Source organism: Oncorhynchus clarkii, chromosome 14 (assembly GCF_045791955.1).
Source record: "Oncorhynchus clarkii lewisi isolate Uvic-CL-2024 chromosome 14, UVic_Ocla_1.0, whole genome shotgun sequence".
Taxonomy (NCBI): Eukaryota; Metazoa; Chordata; class Actinopteri; order Salmoniformes; family Salmonidae; genus Oncorhynchus; species Oncorhynchus clarkii.
Genome location: NC_092160.1, coordinates 37,503,120 through 37,520,772, shown reverse-complemented (window position 1 = coordinate 37,520,772; position 17,653 = coordinate 37,503,120). Strand labels below are relative to the sequence as shown.

At 47.1% G+C, this 17,653-nt stretch overlaps 1 protein-coding gene across 2 annotated transcripts in view; it reads left to right on the top strand.

Annotated features, from left to right (window-relative positions):
• LOC139366585 (catenin alpha-1-like) overlaps positions 1–10,526 on the top strand; it is a 219,630-nt gene extending 209,104 nt beyond the window's left edge. Inside the window, exons 19-21 of one of the 2 annotated variants that reach the window (XM_071104258.1) lie at positions 7,800–7,829; positions 8,621–8,833; positions 9,266–10,526. In XM_071104258.1, coding sequence (XP_070960359.1) covers positions 7,800–7,829; positions 8,621–8,833; positions 9,266–9,343 — 321 coding nt within the window. In that variant the 3' untranslated portion in view covers positions 9,344–10,526. The remainder of the gene's footprint in view (positions 1–7,799; positions 7,830–8,620; positions 8,834–9,265) is intronic. The other variant, XM_071104259.1, reaches the window with a different exon arrangement.
• Positions 10,527–17,653: the final 7,127 nt, after the last annotated feature.

The following is a 17,653-nucleotide window of genomic DNA, read 5'->3' as shown; positions in this document are numbered from 1 at the left end:
GGGATGTTCTCTGTTTAGTGAGTCCGCCAGATCAGAGACAGTAGGGATGACCAGGGATGGTCTCTGTTTAGCGAGTCTGCCAGATCAGAGGCAGTAGGGATGACCAGGGATGTTCTCTGTTTAGTGAGTCCACCAGATCAGAGGCAGTAGGGATGACCAGGAATGTTCTCTTGATAAGTGTGTGAATTGGACCATTTTCCTGTCAAAACGTAATGAGTACTTTTGGGTGTCAGAGAATGTATGGAACAAGTCTGCAAAAATATAAATAATAAAGTACAGATACCCCCAAAAAATCTACTTAATTAGTACTTTAAAGTATTTTTACTTAAGTACTTTACACCAGTGCCTCAAAGTAACCTTGGGTTTCATCCACCTTCTACTACCTTAAAAGAGCCTTAGAATGCGTTCCAAATGGCACCTTATTTCATATATAGTGCACTTCTATTTGTCCAGAGTCCATTCTACTCAGGTCAAAAGTAGTGTACTACACAGGGAATAGGGTGCCGTTTGTGTCAGCGCTCTAAAGTAGACAGAAGACTTGACCTTTTTGAAACAAAACTTTTAACTAAGCTAATATTTTCACTTAAGATTTCCTTCCGTGAGTTGAGAAAAAAACGTTTTACCCCTTTAGTGAGTCGTGTTATAAACTAAACGTTTCATCCTCCTTTCTGCTCATGTCACTTTTTTAAATCGCTCCATTGAAGTCATCCGGCTCCTTTTCTCCATTCCAAAGCAAATCTGTAATTTAATATTTCTTAGCCTCATTAAATAACTGGATTTAAACTTAATAACCCAATACATTGCTTCCCTTTTAACTAATGATTCATTCCCTTGCCTTGTATAATTTACAGACGGTGTTTGATACAGATAATAACAGAATAAAGAAGTAAAAAAGGAGATAAATAACAGCTTTTATAAAAGTATTTGTTTGCATCACAAATTGACACCCTAATTTTCTGAGTGCACTACGTTTGACCAAGGCTCTGGTTAAAAGTAGTGTGCACTATATGGACCCAGCCTTAATATAAATAGTCTTCCCTTCGCTGTTTCCTTTCCTGTTCTCTCTTAAAGAGACTCGTGTCCCAAAATGCCTTTCCTTTCTCCCAGTTGCTTAGTCACTGGCTTAAATGGATACTTGGGGATTTTTGACAATGGTTTCTACTAGCATGCTAGCAGTTACCAAAGACATCTGGTCATTGCGCTAATGCTAGCTAGCAATTGCGCTAATGCTAGTTTGAAACTTCCTTCAGACTGCACACAGAGACATAAACATGGTATCCATGAGTTCATTTGACTCTGGGGGGAAATGGATAAAGGGCTTCATTGCCAAAATCCTGAACTATCCCTTTAAGATAACATCCTGCCAGAAGATATTAACTTTTTAGGAAGAGCCTTTTAAAACCGCTCTCCAATCCGCCATCCCAGCATCTCGTTTCCCTACTCCTCCTCTTGTCCCGTGGATCTGAAACACAGTGGAAGGGAGTTGGCACCCTATTCTTTATAGTGCACTACTTTTGACCAGTGAACCACATAGTGAGTGTAGGGAATAGGCTACCATTTCAGACACTCCCAGTTTATTCCAACAATAGCAGTTTCTACCAAGGCCTGTGTTCCAAATGGCACTATAAACTTTAAAATGCATTACTTTTTACCAGGTCAAAGCTATGATCCCTGATTTGATGTCACTTGTTAAATCAATTTCAATCAGTGTAGATTAAGTGGAGGAGACGGGTTGAAGAAGGATTTTTAAGCCTTGAGACAACTGAGACAATGATTTGATTGACAAAAGATTGAAGTACCTTTTGAACAGTGGTATGGTAGTAGGTGCCAGAACTGCAACGCTGCTGGGTTTTTCACGCTCCACAGTTTCCTGTGTGTGTCAAGAATGGCCCACCACCAAAAGGACATCCAGCCAACTTGACACAACTGTGGGAAGCATTGGTGTCAACATGGGCCAGCATCCCCGTGGAACACTTTCAATACCTTGTAGAGTCTATTCCCCGATGAATTGAGGCTGTTCTGAGGGTTAGCCCCGGTCCGGCTCCAGACTCATTTGGGTGAGGTTGTTAATTCACCATCTCAAATTAGAGCAATGCCTCTGTCCTTCAGTGGAACAGCAACACCTGGGACCTCATGTAGGAGCGCTCACATTTTAAACAGTGAAGCTCAATTGTCTTTACTTGATTCCCTGTAATCTCTTCCTTCCCTGCTTCTCTAAACGTATTGGAGAGAGCCTGAGGGGAGGAACATAAACATTTAGGGATTTGACAATAAGGCCCTTTATCTTCCCAGGGTCAGATGAACTTGTGGATAGCGTTTTTATGCCTCTGTGTGCAGTTTTAAAGGAAGTTGCTAACTAGCGCTAGCGCAATGACTGGAAGTCTATGGGGTATCTGATAGCATTCTTCTTGTCATTGCGCTATACTAGATGAAAGGAAAGGAGGGTATAGGAGCCGAGGGCTGGGAGCCGAGGGCTGCGAGCCGAGGGCTGCGAGCCGAGGGCTGCGAGCCGAGGGCTGCGAGCCGAGGGCTGCGAGCCGACGAGCCGAGGGCTGCGTGACAAACAGGTGCTGCTAGATTACAATATCATTGTTCTGCCTGTTTGGAACACTAAGTAATCTGTCTGTTCTAACAAAAATACATTGTAAGGCCTTTTTATTTTATTTTTATTTAACTAGGAAAGTCCTTTAAGAACACATTTTTATTTACAGGCTTACCGGGGAACAGTGGGGTTTAACCACCTTGTTCAAGGGGCAGAACGACGGCCTTACCGGGGAACAGTGGGTTTAACCACCTTGTTCAAGGGGCAGAACGACGGCCTTACCGGGGAACAGTGGGTTTAACCACCTTGTTCAAGGGGCAGAACGACGGCCTTACCGGGGAACAGTGGGTTTAACCACCTTGTTCAAGGGGCAGAACGACGGCCTTACCGGGGAACAGTGGGTTTAACCACCTTGTTCAAGGGGCAGAACGACGGCCTTACCGGGGAACAGTGGGTTTAACCACCTTGTTCAAGGGGCAGAACGACGGCCTTACCGGGGAACAGTGGGTTTAACCACCTTGTTCAAGGGGCAGAACGACGGCCTTACCGGGGAACAGTGGGTTTAACCACCTTGTTCAAGGGGCAGAACGACGGCCTTACCGGGGAACAGTGGGGTTTAACCACCTTGTTCAAGGGGCAGAACGACGGCCTTACCGGGGAACAGTGGGGTTTAACCACCTTGTTCAAGGGGCAGAACGACGGCCTTACCGGGGAACAGTGGGGTTAACCACCTTGTTCAAGGGGCAGAACGACGGCCTTACCGGGGAACAGTGGGTTTAACCACCTTGTTCAAGGGGCAGAACGACGGCCTTACCGGGGAACAGTGGGTTTAACCACCTTGTTCAAGGGGAAGAACGACGGCCTTACCGGGGAACAGTTTAACCACCTTGTTCAAGGGGCAGAACGACAGCCTTACCGGGGAACAGTGGGTTTTAACCACCTTGTTCAAGGGGCAGAACGACGGCCTTACCGGGGAACAGTGGGTTTTAACCACCTTGTTCAAGGGGCAGAACGACGGCCTTACCGGGGAACAGTGGGGTTAACCACCTTGTTCAAGGGGCAGAACGACGGCCTTACCGGGGAACAGTGGGGTTAACCACCTTGTTCAAGGGGCAGAACGACGGCCTTACCGGGGAACAGTGGGGTTAACCACCTTGTTCAAGGGGCAGAACGACGGCCTTACCGGGGAACAGTGGGGTTAACCACCTTGTTCAAGGGGCAGAACGACGGCCTTACCGGGGAACAGTGGGGTTAACCACCTTGTTCAAGGGGCAGAACGACAGATAGTTTTTATTTACCTTGTCAGCTCAAGGATTCCATCTTGCAACCTTTTCAGGTTACAACGCCCAACGCTCTAACCGCTAGACTACCTGCCACCCCTCATTACAGCATAGCAGAGATTTAAAAAAAACAGACTATTATTGTGTAATAGCCTAAATCAGTAGGCTATTACACAAAGGCGTCCGAAGCAAGATCGGTCTTTTTTTTTTTTCAGTAGAGATATAATGGATGATTTAATAAAGCCAGGCACATTTTAACAGCTAGGTTATTGATTATAGACCCAATTAACTTGGTTTCCTCTATCCGCAATTAGGCTAAGGCCAGGGCTGTTTCCTCGTCTCTGCTGCTGCCTCCTCCGCATTGTTCTCAATCTCAATATGCTGGTTTATTTAGTAATTATACACATTAGCAACATAGGGAAAAAAGGTTGCAATTCAACGGTGCTCTGAAGATTGTTTCAGAACCACGGACAGCGACCGTATCCAACGTGGGCGAAAGTGCTTTGTTATATACATACAAGACTTTTCCATGATATAGCCGATATACAATTTCAGTGTCACGTTCTTTAAAGTGATGGACCGTGTCATCCCTGTAGCCTCCGCAATGCTTTAGTCCACTGAGACAAGGCGTCAATCAGACAGGAGCCGTGACATTTTTTTTTTTCTAGTGAATTGCTCAACTAAAAAAAAATCTTGGGCGACCAAACAATCGACCAGTCGACTAAATGGGGTCAGCCCTAGGTCTTATGTAGCAAAATTTGAATGTTTTTTTTTTTTGTACATTTTATAAAAGTAGAGATTTAGAGATAGAAAATGGTTTATCATACATTGTTCATTTAAATACAATAGATGGCTGTAATCACCTCCCAGACACATCAAGCTAAGTGGATGAGTCACTACTGTCTAGACATGTTCATTAAATACAATAGATGGCTGTAATCACCTCCCAGACACATCAAGCTAAGTGGATGGGTCACTACTGTCTAGACATGTTCATTAAATACAATAGATGGCTGTAATCACCTCCCAGACACATCAAGCTAAGTGGATGAGTCACTACTGTCTAGACATGTTCATTAAATACAATAGATGGCTGTAATCACCTCCCAGACACATCAAGCTAAGTGGAGGAGTCACTACTGTCTAGACATGTTCATTAAATACAATAGATGGCTGTAATCACCTCCCAGACACATCAAGCTAAGTGGATGAGTCACTACTGTCTAGACATGTTCATTAAATACAATAGATGGCTGTAATCACCTCCCAGACACATCAAGCTAAGTGGATGGGTCACTACTGTCTAGACATGTTCATTAAATACAATAGATGGCTGTAATCACCTCCCAGACACATCAAGCTAAGTGGAGGAGTCACTACTGTCTAGACATGTTCATTAAATACAATAGATGGCTGTAATCACCTCCCAGACACATCAAGCTAAGTGGATGGGTCACTACTGTCTAGACATGTTCATTAAATACAATAGATGGCTGTAATCACCTCCCAGACACATCAAGCTAAGTGGAGGAGTCACTGCTGTCTAGACATGTTCATTAAATACAATAGATGGCTGTAATCACCTCCCAGACACATCAAGCTAAGTGGAGGAGTCACTACTGTCTAGACATGTTCATTAAATACAATAGATGGCTGTAATCACCTCCCAGACACATCAAGCTAAGTGGAGGAGTCACTACTGTCTAGACATGTTCATTAAATACAATAGATGGCTGTAATCACCTCCCAGACACATCAAGCTAAGTGGATGAGTCACTACTGTCTAGACATGTTCATTAAATACAATAGATGGCTGTAATCACCTCCCAGACACATCAAGCTAAGTGGATGAGTCACTACTGTCTAGACATGTTCATTAAATACAATAGATGGCTGTAATCACCTCCCAGACACATCAAGCGAAGTGGATGAGTCACTACTGTCTAGACATGTTCATTAAATACAATAGATGGCTGTAATCACCTCCCAGACACATCAAGCTAAGTGGATGAGTCACTACTGTCTAGACATGTTCATTAAATACAATAGATGGCTGTAATCACCTCCCAGACACATCAAGCTAAGTGGATGAGTCACTACTGTCTAGACATGTTCATTAAATACAATAGATGGCTGTAATCACCTCCCAGACACATCAAGCTAAGTGGAGGAGTCACTACTGTCTAGACATGTTCATTAAATACAATAGATGGCTGTAATCACCTCCCAGACACATCAAGCTAAGTGAATGAGTCACTACTGTCTAGACATGTTCATTAAATACAATAGATGGCTGTAATCACCTCCCAGACACATCAAGCTAAGTGGATGAGTCACTACTGTCTAGACATGTTCATTAAATACAATAGATGGCTGTAATCACCTCCCAGACACATCGAGCTAAGTGGATGGGTCACTACTGTCTAGACATGTTCATTAAATACAATAGATGGCTGTAATCACCTCCCACCCACACATCTAGCTAAGTGGATGGTCATGTAATCATCTGGCGAAGTGGAGTCTTTTGTTTAGACGTAGCTAGCTAGCTAAACAATGAACCACAATTCCCAACCAATACAGTACTAGCAATACAAACTGACTGTCATAGCTAGCCACCATACATGAATCTGCAGGTAGGTTCAATGTTAGCTAGCTAGCTAGCTAGCTAACGTTAGGCTGTAACTAGCAATGCAAAATGGCTGTCTGATATACAACTGATATTACTACACAGATCATACACGTAACGTTAGCTAGCGAGCTAGCAGGCTGACGTTCCCTAGCAACCTAACAGTAAGCCTAAACTTGCAGTGAAAATGACTTTCTGATCAAATTAGAAACGTATAATGTCTGAAATTGTAGCTAGACTCTTTCCCGTTGAACATGGATGAACGCTTCACGGCAGACTGAAACCATTTTGACTCTGTTTTGTTTTCGTAGTTACAGTTTGTTTGGCCCACTTTGTCAAGTCACTCTGGTTCACACTGACCGTAGTAGTAGTGGTAGTGGTAGTGGTAGTAGTAGTAGTAGTGGTAGTGGTAGTAGTGGTAGTCCGTCACAACCTTTTCCCACTGAACTTTGTCTTTGGCGCCTGATTATAATAACAAGACAGCAATGTTGTTGAGAGCAGTTATTCAGTTATACCCTGTTCACCACACGGTCCATCTGCTGGATGTTATTCAGGTATACCCTGTTCACCACATGGTCCATCTGCTGGATGTTATTCAGGTATACCCTGTTCACCACATGGTCAATCTGCTGGATGTTATTCAGGTATACCCTGTTCACCACATGGTCAATCTGCTGGATGTTATTCAGGTATACCCTGTTCACCACATGGTCCATCTGCTGGATGTTATTCAGTTATACCCTGTTCACCACATGGTCCATCTGCTGGATGTTATTCAGGTATACCCTGTTCACCACATGGTCCATCTGCTGGATGTTATTCAGGTATACCCTGTTCACCACATGGTCAATCTGCTGGATGTTATTCAGGTATACCCTGTTCACCACATGGTCAATCTGCTGGATGTTATTCAGGTATACCCTGTTCACCACATGGTCAATCTGCTGGATGTTATACCCTGTTCACCACATGGTCCATCTGCTGGATGTTATTCAGGTATACCCTGTTCACCACATGGTCAATCTGCTGGATGTTATACCCTGTTCACCACATGGTCAATCTGCTGGATGTTATTCAGTTATACCCTGTTCACCACATGGTCAATCTGCTGGATGTTATACCCTGTTCACCACATGGTCAATCTGCTGGATGTTATTCAGTTATACCCTGTTCACCACATGGTCCATCTGCTGCATGTTATTCAGTTATACCCTGGATGTACAACAGTCACCCGGCTGCGGCCTTGTCCTGCTCTGAAGCCTTTACCCCGAGGCTCTATCATTTTGCACTTGACTTCTACAGTTCCAACTATTAACGTTCAAGTTCCCTCTCTCCCTTTTCCCTTTTACAGGAGGTTTCCCAAGCATTCCTAGAGAGCCAGGTATTCCCAACCTTCAGATACAGTACAGTAACACTCAGGCTGCAGCCCAAACACCAACCTATGCCCTATTATAGTTGCGCTATTTTTGACCCAGAGCCTTAGGCCTTCTTGACCTATGTGCCCTAGTCAAAAGTAGAGCACTATATAGGGAATAGGAGGCCATTGGGGATGTAGCCTTAGACATTGGCTAAAGCCAGACACATAGGATCATATGAACTCCGTGTCCCTCTGATCAGTGAGGGTGGTGGTGGGAAACATTACAGGTGGAAATACAGGTTGTCTCTAACTGCTGATCTGGGGTCAGATATAATGTGCTCCCAAATGGCACCCTAATGCCTATAATAGTGCATTACTTTGACCAAGGGCCCCTTGGGGTCATTTTTGGGATGTATCTATATGGTTATACTGTATAATGTTCCCAAGGTTAAGTAAGTTATCTGATCCTAGAGCTGTGGTTAAGAGGACAACTTCTACCTCAAGCACTGGCTAACCTTGTCTCCTCTCTATCTCCTCCCCCCCTACTTCTCCCCTCGTCCCGTCCCCCCTACCTCTCCCCTCGTTGTCGTCCCCTTCCATATTTCCTCGTCCCGTCCCCCCTACCTCTCCCCTCGTCCCGTCCCCCCTACCTCTCCCCTCGTCCCGTCCCCCCTACCTCTCCCCTCGTCCCGTCCCCCCTACCTCTCCCCTCGTCTCCCCCGCTACCTCTCCCCTCGCTGTCGTCCCCTTCCATCTTTCCTCGTCGTCCCCCCCTACCTCTCCCCTCGTCTCCCCTCCCTCCCTTCTCCCTCCAGGTGGACAGTGCCATGTCTCTGATCCAGGCAGCTAAGAACCTGATGAATACGGTGGTGTCCACGGTCAAGGCGAGCTACGTGGCCTCCACTAAGTACCAGAAGTCCATGGCCATGCAGTCCCTCAACATGCCTGCTATCTCCTGGAAGATGAAGGCCCCAGAGAAGAAACCCCTGGTCAAGAGAGAGAAACAGGAAGATGGATCCAACAACAAGGTAATGGGAATCATGTTGTTTAAAGCTGTTGTCATCTGAAAGGGGGAACGGATCCGCTAGAGGTGAAATTCGGACGAAAGCGAAAGCATTTGCTATGAATGTTTTCATTCATTAGTTGTTGTTTTAAAGTAACGTCTTTGTATAATCTCAAACGGACGTGGAAGTTTCCCCGCTAACGATTCCAGCTTTAATCACTTGTATAAATCCCCTGTCGGTGTCCACGACAAATAAACATAGTCCTTCAATGTGGAATCTAATTCCAGGACTAGGCTTAATCTGTGTCCGGGAAACCAGCCTTATATGTTTCTCATGTAAATTACCAGTCATTTTTTTAATGGCCTGTAAGGAGATGTAATGATGCAAGACACATTTCTATGAAAACAGACATTTTTAAAATAGTGTCTATCTTCTCAACTCTTTTTTTTTTTTTAGGTCAAGAGGTCATCCCAAAAGAAGCACATCAACCCTGTCCAGGCCCTCAGCGAGTTCAAAGCCATGGATAGCATCTAGAGACGGAGCAGTCCGTTGGTCAGGGGGTGGTGAGAGGAGGTGGAGCTACAGGGTTGGGGATAGCGAGCCAGTTGGATGGTTGGAGACTCTTTTCTTGTTTTTTGTCTTGTCACAGAAATAGAAAGAGTGAGAAAATAAGAAAAATAATTGTTTGGAAATCATTCCTCCTTTTCCCTTCCCTGGTCTAGTCCAGCTGTCTGGTTTGACCTGATGTCTCTATACAGACTCACTAAGGTGGACCACTGAGCTCTCTCTCCTCTTAACAGTCTTATTGTTTCAATCAAACGACTGCATTCTGATTGCTCTGTTTCTGTCCTACCGTATGACGTCTCTAGTGGGAAAACGAAGCAAAAGGGCCTTTTTCCCCATATACCTTGTTTTGATTTTATTCCAATGTTGGTATGAGAAGGATGGTTTCATTGATACTGTAAGATTTAATTCTGACAACTAATCCTTTTTTGACCCCTGACCCTCTACCCCTAACCTGTGATGTGAGATGCCCCTGTGTATTTTATAGAATTACATTCTAACATATTTTACAATTGCGGTGACTGGTGGGAGGGTGTGTTGGAGGGTAGTCCACTGTGTGCCGTATATAATAGTGTAGATCAGATGGGTCTTTCCACTCTGAACCGTCTCTATTGTCTCATTACTCTGGTGAAGCTTTGGGTTTTAAGTTTTGTTTACGTTAAAAAAAACAAAAGTTGATTTTTTTTCCATCTCAATGTTTTCTGTCTAATAAAAGTTTGATGTTTTAGTGGTGTATCCCTTCATACTTATTATACACTGGCTGGTTTCAACCCTGAATGCTGATTGGCTGAAAGCTGTTTGTATATCGGACCGTATACCACGGTTATGAAAAATACATGTGTTTTTACTGCTCTGATTGGTAACCAGTTTATAATATCAATAAGGCACCTCTGTGGGTTTGTGGTATACGGCCGATGTACCACGGCTAAGGGCTGTATCCAGGCACTCTGCGTTGTGTCGTGCTTAAGAACAGCCCTTTAGCCGTGGTATATTGACCATAGACCACACCCCCAGGTCTGATTGCTATTGTAACACTGAATAGTCATTATTGAGTGTTTTTTAAGTTCAGTAAATCTGTTTCTGTTGTCCTCTTTGACATTTAGAACTGTAAATGTTTTAGTTAATTAAAAATCTTTCATCGGTGATTTAAAAACACCAATTGGGACAAGTTCTTCCAGTTTAAAAGTAGTTTGTAAGGCGTTCCAAGATGATGGTGCAGAGGACATAAAAGCCCTTTTACCAAATTCAGTTCAGACATTTGGAACAGTTAGCAGGATAAAGAGTAGTTTTAAATAGTAGTCTGGATGAGGTGTTGTCTTCCCTGTCGTTAACCCCCCCAGGTTTTAAAGAGTAGTCTGGATGAGGTGTTGTCTTCCCTGTCGTTAACCCCCCCAGGTTTTAAAGAGTAGTCTGGATGAGGTGTTGTCTTCCCTGTCGTTAACCCCCCCAGGTTTTAAAGAGTAGTCTGGATGAGGTGTTGTCTTCCCTGTCGTTACCCCCCCCAGGTTTTAAAGAGTAGTCTGGATGAGGTGTTGTTTTCCCTGTCGTTAACCCCCCCAGGTTTTAAAGAGTAGTCTGGATGAGGTGTTGTTTTCCCTGTCGTTACCCCCCCAGGTTTTAAAGAGTAGTCTGGATGAGGTGTTGTCTTCCCTGTCGTTAACCCCCCCAGGTTTTAAAGAGTAGTCTGGATGAGGTGTTGTCTTCCCTGTCGTTAACCCCCCCAGGTTTTAAAGAGTAGTCTGGATGAGGTGTTGTTTTCCCTGTCGTTACCCCCCCAGGTTTTAAAGAGTAGTCTGGATGAGGTGTTGTCTTCCCTGTCGTTAACCCCCCCAGGTTTTAAAGAGTAGTCTGGATGAGGTGTTGTCTTCCCTGTCGTTAACCCCCCCAGGTTTTAAAGAGTAGTCTGGATGAGGTCTTGTTGTCTTCCCTGTCGTTACCCCCCCCCAGGTTTTAAAGAGTAGTCTGGATGAGGTGTTGTTTTCCCTGTAGTTACCCCCCCCAGGTTTTAAATAGTAGTCTGGATGAGGTGTTGTTTTCCCTGTCGTTAACCCCCCCAGGTTTTAAAGAGTAGTCTGGATGAGGTGTTGTTTTCCCTGTCGTTAACCCCCCCAGGTTTTAAATAGTAGTCTGGATGAGGTCTTGTTGTCTTCCCTGTCGTTACCCCCCCAGGTTTTAAAGAGTAGTCTGGATGAGGTGTTGTTTTCCCTGTCGTTACCCCCCCAGGTTTTAAAGAGTAGTCTGGATGAGGTGTTGTTTTCCCTGTCGTTAACCCCCCCAGGTTTTAAAGAGTAGTCTGGATGAGGTGTTGTTTTCCCTGTCGTTACCCCCCCAGGTTTTAAAGAGTAGTCTGGATGAGGTGTTGTTTTCCCTGTCGTTAACCCCCCCCAGGTTTTAAAGAGTAGTCTGGATGAGGTGTTGTCTTCCCTGTCGTTAACCCCCCCAGGTTTTAAAGAGTAGTCTGGATGAGGTGTTGTCTTCCCTGTCGTTAACCCCCCCAGGTTTTAAAGAGTAGTTTTCCCTGTCGTTACCCCCCCAGGTTTTAAAGAGTAGTCTGGATGAGGTGTTGTCTTCCCTGTCGTTAACCCCCCCAGGTTTTAAAGAGTAGTCTGGATGAGGTGTTGTTTTCCCTGTCGTTACCCCCCCCAGGTTTTAAATAGTAGTCTGGATGAGGTGTTGTTTTCCCTGTCGTTAACCCCCCCAGGTTTTAAAGAGTAGTCTGGATGAGGTGTTGTTTTCCCTGTCGTTACCCCCCCAGGTTTTAAATAGTAGTCTGGATGAGGTATTGTCTTCCCTGTCGTTAACCCCCCCAGGTTTTAAAGAGTAGTCTGGATGAGGTGTTGTCTTCCCTGTCGTTACCCCCCCAGGTTTTAAAGAGTAGTCTGGATGAGGTGTTGTCTTCCCTGTCGTTAACCCCCCCAGGTTTTAAAGAGTAGTCTGGATGAGGTATTGTCTTCCCTGTCGTTAACCCCCCCAGGTTTTAAAGAGTAGTCTGGATGAGGTGTTGTTTTCCCTGTCGTTAACCCCCCCAGGTTTTAAAGAGTAGTCTGGATGAGGTGTTGTCTTCCCTGTCGTTACCCCCCCAGGTTTTAAAGAGTAGTCTGGATGAGGTGTTGTCTTCCCTGTTGTTACCCCCCCAGGTTTTAAAGAGTAGTCTGGATGAGGTGTTGTTTTCCCTGTCGTTAACCCCCCCCAGGTTTTAAAGAGTAGTCTGGATGAGGTGTTGTTTTCCCTGTCGTTAACCCCCCCAGGTTTTGAAGAGTAGTCTGGATGAGGTGTTGTCTTCCCTGTCGTTAACCCCCCCAGGTTTTAAAGAGTAGTCTGGATGAGGTATTGTGTGCCTCACTGTATGCAGAAAGCCAAAGCTAACAGAGAGAACAATCATTCTCTCCCAGCCTTCTGGTTTAATACGTAACACAATCCCAGGGGACTTCACACACACATTGTACCACACACACACACACAGTCAATAAAAATCATGAAATGAGCTGACACACCCTGCTCAATCTCAAGAGTGTTTGATAAGTCAGTTATAGAGGGGGTCTGGTGAATAGACCAGGCTGTAGAGGGGGTCTGGTGACTAGGCTGTAGAGGGGGTCTTGTGACTAGGTTGTAGAGGGGGTCTGGTGAATCGATTAGGCTGTAGAGGGGGTCTGGTGAATCGATTAGGCTGTAGAGGGGGTCTGGTGAATAGATTAGGCTGTAGAGGGGGTCTGGTGAATAGACTAGGCTGTAGAGGGGGTCTGGTGAATAGACCAGGCTGTAGAGGGGGTCTGGTGAATAGACCAGGCTGTAGAGGGGGTCTGGTGAATAGACTAGGCTGTAGAGGGGGTCTGGTGAATAGACTAGGCTGTAGAGGGTCTGGTGAATAGACTAGGCTGTAGAGGGGGTCTGGTGAATAGACTAGGCTGTAGAGGGGGTCTGGTGAATAGACTAGGCTGTAGAGGGGGTCTGCTAAATAGACTAGGCTGTAGAGGTGGTCTGGTGGGGGTCTGGTGAATAGACTAGCCTGTAGAGGGGGTCTGGTGAATAGACCAGGCTGTAGAGGGGGTCTGGTGAATAGACCAGGCTGTAGAGGGGGTCTGGTGAATAGACTAGGCTGTAGAGGTGGTCTGGTGGGGGTCTGGTGAATAGACTAGGCTGTAGAGGGTCTGGTGAATAGACTAGGCTGTAGAGGGGTTCTGGTGGAGGTCTGGTGAATAGACTAGGCTGTAGAGGGGGTCTGGAGGGGGTCCGGTGAATAGACTAGGCTGTAGAGGGGGGGGTCTGGTGAATAGACTAGGCTGTAGAGGGGGTCTGGTGAATAGAGTAGGCTGTAGAGGGGGTCACCAGACCCCATCTACAGCCTAGTCTATTCACCAGACCCCCTCTACAAGCCTAGTCTATTTACCAGACCCCCTCTACAGCCTAGTCTATTCACCAGACCCCCTCTACAGCCTAGTCTATTCACCAGACCCCCTCTACAGCCTAGTCTATTCACCAGACCCCCTCTACAGCCTAGTCTGGTGAATAGACTAGGCTGTAGAGGGGGTCTGGTGAATAGACTAGGTTGTAGAGGGGGTCTGGTGAGTAGACTAGGCTGTAGAGGGGGTCTGGTGAATAGACTAGGCTGTAGAGGGGGTCTGGTAAATAGACTAGGCTTGTAGAGGGGGTCTGGTGAATAGACTAGGCTGTAGATGGGGTCTGGTGAATAGACTAGGCTGTAGAGGGGGTCTGGTGAATAGACTAGGCTGTAGAGGGGGTCTGGTGAATAGACTGGGGTCTGGTGAATAGACTAAGCTGTAGAGGGTCTGGTGAATAGACTGGGCTGTAGAGGGGGTCTGGTGAATAGACTAGGCTGTAGAGGGGGTCTGGAGGGGGTCTGGTGAATAGACTAGGCTGTAGAGGGTCTGGTGAATAGACTGGGCTGTAGAGGGGGTCTGGTGAATAGACTAGGCTGTAGAGGGGGTCTGGTGAATAGACTAGGCTGTAGAGGGGGTCTGGTGAATAGACTAGGCTGTAGATGGGGTCTGGTGAATAGACTCGGCTGTAGAGGGGGTCTGGTGAATAGACTAGGCTGTAGTGGGGGGTCTGGTGAATAGACTAGGCTGTAGTGGGGGGTCTGGTGAATAGACTAGGCTGTAGAGGGGGTCTGGTGAATAGACTAGGCTGTAGAGGGGGTCTCGTGAATAGACTAGGCTGTAGAGGGGGTCTGGTGAATAGAGTAGGCTGTAGAGGGGGTCTGGTGAATAGACTAGGCTGTAGAGGGGGTCTGGTAAATAGACTAGGCTTGTAGAGGGGGTCTGGTGAATAGACTAGGCTGTAGATGGGGTCTGGTGAATAGACTAGGCTGTAGAGGGGGTCTGGTGAATAGACTAGGCTGTAGAGGGGGTCTGGTGAATAGACTAGGCTGTAGAGGGGGTCTGGTGAATAGACTGGGGTCTGGTGAATAGACTAAGCTGTAGAGGGTCTGGTGAATAGACTGGGCTGTAGAGGGGGTCTGGTGAATAGACTAGGCTGTAGAGGGGGTCTGGAGGGGGTCTGGTGAATAGACTAGGCTGTAGAGGGTCTGGTGAATAGACTGGGCTGTAGAGGGGGTCTGGTGAATAGACTAGGCTGTAGAGGGGGTCTGGAGGGGGTCTGGTGAATAGACTAGGCTGTAGAGGGGGTCTGGTGAATAGACTAGGCTGTAGAGGGGGTCTGGTGAATAGACTAGGCTGTAGAGGGGGTCTGGTGAATAGACTAGGCTGTAGATGGGGTCTGGTGAATAGACTCGGCTGTAGAGGGGGTCTGGTGAATAGACTAGGCTGTAGTGGGGGGTCTGGTGAATAGACTAGGCTGTAGTGGGGGGTCTGGTGAATAGACTAGGCTGTAGAGGGGGTCTGGTGAATAGACTAGGCTGTAGAGGGGGTCTCGTGAATAGACTAGGCTGTAGAGGGGGTCTGGTGAATAGAGTAGGCTGTAGAGGGGGTCTGGTGAATAGACTAGGCTGTAGAGGGGGTCTGGTAAATAGACTAGGCTGTACAGGGGGTCTGGTGAATAGACTAGGCTGTAGATGGGGTCTGGTGAATAGACTCGGCTGTAGAGGGGGTCTGGTGAATAGACTAGGCTGTAGTGGGGGGTCTGGTGAATAGACTAGGCTGTAGAGTGTAGAGGGGGGGGTCTCGTGAATAGACTAGGCTGTAGAGGGGGTCTGGTGAATAGAGTAGGCTGTAGAGGGGATCTGGTGAATAGACTAGGCTGTAGAGGGGGTCTGGTAAATAGACTAGGCTGTAGAGGGGGTCTGGTGAATAGACTAGGCTGTAGAGGGGATCTGGTGAATAGACTAGGCTGTAGAGGGGGTCTGGTAAATAGACTAGGCTTGTAGAGGGGGTCTGGTGAATAGACTAGGCTGTAGATGGGGTCTGGTGAATAGACTAGGCTGTAGAGGGGGTCTGGTGAATAGACTAGGCTGTAGAGGGGGTCTGGTGAATAGACTGGGGTCTGGTGAATAGACTAGGCTGTAGAGGGTCTGGTGAATAGACTGGGCTGTAGAGGGGGTCTGGTGAATAGACTAGGCTGTAGAGGGGGTCTGGAGGGGGTCTGGTGAATAGACTGGGCTGTAGAGGGGGTCTGGTGAATAGACTAGGCTGTAGAGGGGGTCTGGTGAATAGACTAGGCTGTAGAGGGGGTCTGGTGAATAGACTAGGCTGTAGAGGGGGTCTGGTGAATAGACTAGGCTGTAGAGGGGGTCTGGTAAATAGACTAGGCTGTAGAGGGGGTCTGGTGAATAGACTAGGCTGTAGATGGGGTCTGGTGAATAGACTCGGCTGTAGAGGGGGTCTGGTGAATAGACTAGGCTGTAGTGGGGGGGTCTGGTGAATAGACTAGGCTGTAGTGGGGGGTCTGGTGAATAGACTAGGCTGTAGAGGGGGTCTGGTGAATAGACTAGGCTGTAGAGGGGGTCTCGTGAATAGACTAGGCTGTAGAGGGGGTCTGGTGAATAGAGTAGGCTGTAGAGGGGGTCTGGTGAATAGACTAGGCTGTAGAGGGGGTCTGGTAAATAGACTAGGCTGTACAGGGGGTCTGGTGAATAGACTAGGCTGTAGATGGGGTCTGGTGAAGACTCGGCTGTAGAGGGGGTCTGGTGAATAGACTAGGCTGTAGTGGGGGGTCTGGTGAATAGACTAGGCTGTAGAGGGGGGGGTCTCGTGAATAGACTAGGCTGTAGAGGGGGTCTGGTGAATAGAGTAGGCTGTAGAGGGGATCTGGTGAATAGACTAGGCTGTAGAGGGGGTCTGGTAAATAGACTAGGCTGTAGAGGGGGTCTGGTGAATAGACTAGGCTGTAGATGGGGTCTGGTGAATAGACTCGGCTGTAGAGGGGGTCTGGTGAATAGACTAGGCTGTAGTGGGGGGTCTGGTGAATAGACTAGGCTGTAGAGGGGGTCTGGTAAATAGACTAGGCTGTAGAGGGGGTCTGGTGAATAGACTAGGCTGTAGAGGGGATCTGGTGAATAGACTAGGCTGTAGAGGGGGTCTGGTAAATAGACTAGGCTTGTAGAGGGGGTCTGGTGAATAGACTAGGCTGTAGATGGGGTCTGGTGAATAGACTAGGCTGTAGAGGGGGTCTGGTGAATAGACTAGGCTGTAGAGGGGGTCTGGTGAATAGACTAGGCTGTAGAGGGGGTCTGGTGAATAGACTGGGGTCTGGTGAATAGACTAGGCTGTAGAGGGTCTGGTGAATAGACTGGGCTGTAGAGGGGGTCTGGTGAATAGACTAGGCTGTAGAGGGGGTCTGGAGGGGGTCTGGTGAATAGACTGGGCTGTAGAGGGGGTCTGGTGAATAGACTAGGCTGTAGAGGGGGTCTGGAGGGGGTCTGGTGAATAGACTAGGCTGTAGAGGGGGTCTGGTGAATAGACTAGGCTGTAGAGGGGGTCTGGTGAATAGACTAGGCTGTAGAGGGGGTCTGGTAAATAGACTAGGCTGTAGAGGGGGTCTGGTGAATAGACTAGGCTGTAGATGGGGTCTGGTGAATAGACTCGGCTGTAGAGGGGGTCTGGTGAATAGACTAGGCTGTAGTGGGGGGGTCTGGTGAATAGACTAGGCTGTAGTGGGGGGTCTGGTGAATAGACTAGGCTGTAGAGGGGGTCTGGTGAATAGACTAGGCTGTAGAGGGGGTCTCGTGAATAGACTAGGCTGTAGAGGGGGTCTGGTGAATAGAGTAGGCTGTAGAGGGGGTCTGGTGAATAGACTAGGCTGTAGAGGGGGTCTGGTAAATAGACTAGGCTGTACAGGGGGTCTGGTGAATAGACTAGGCTGTAG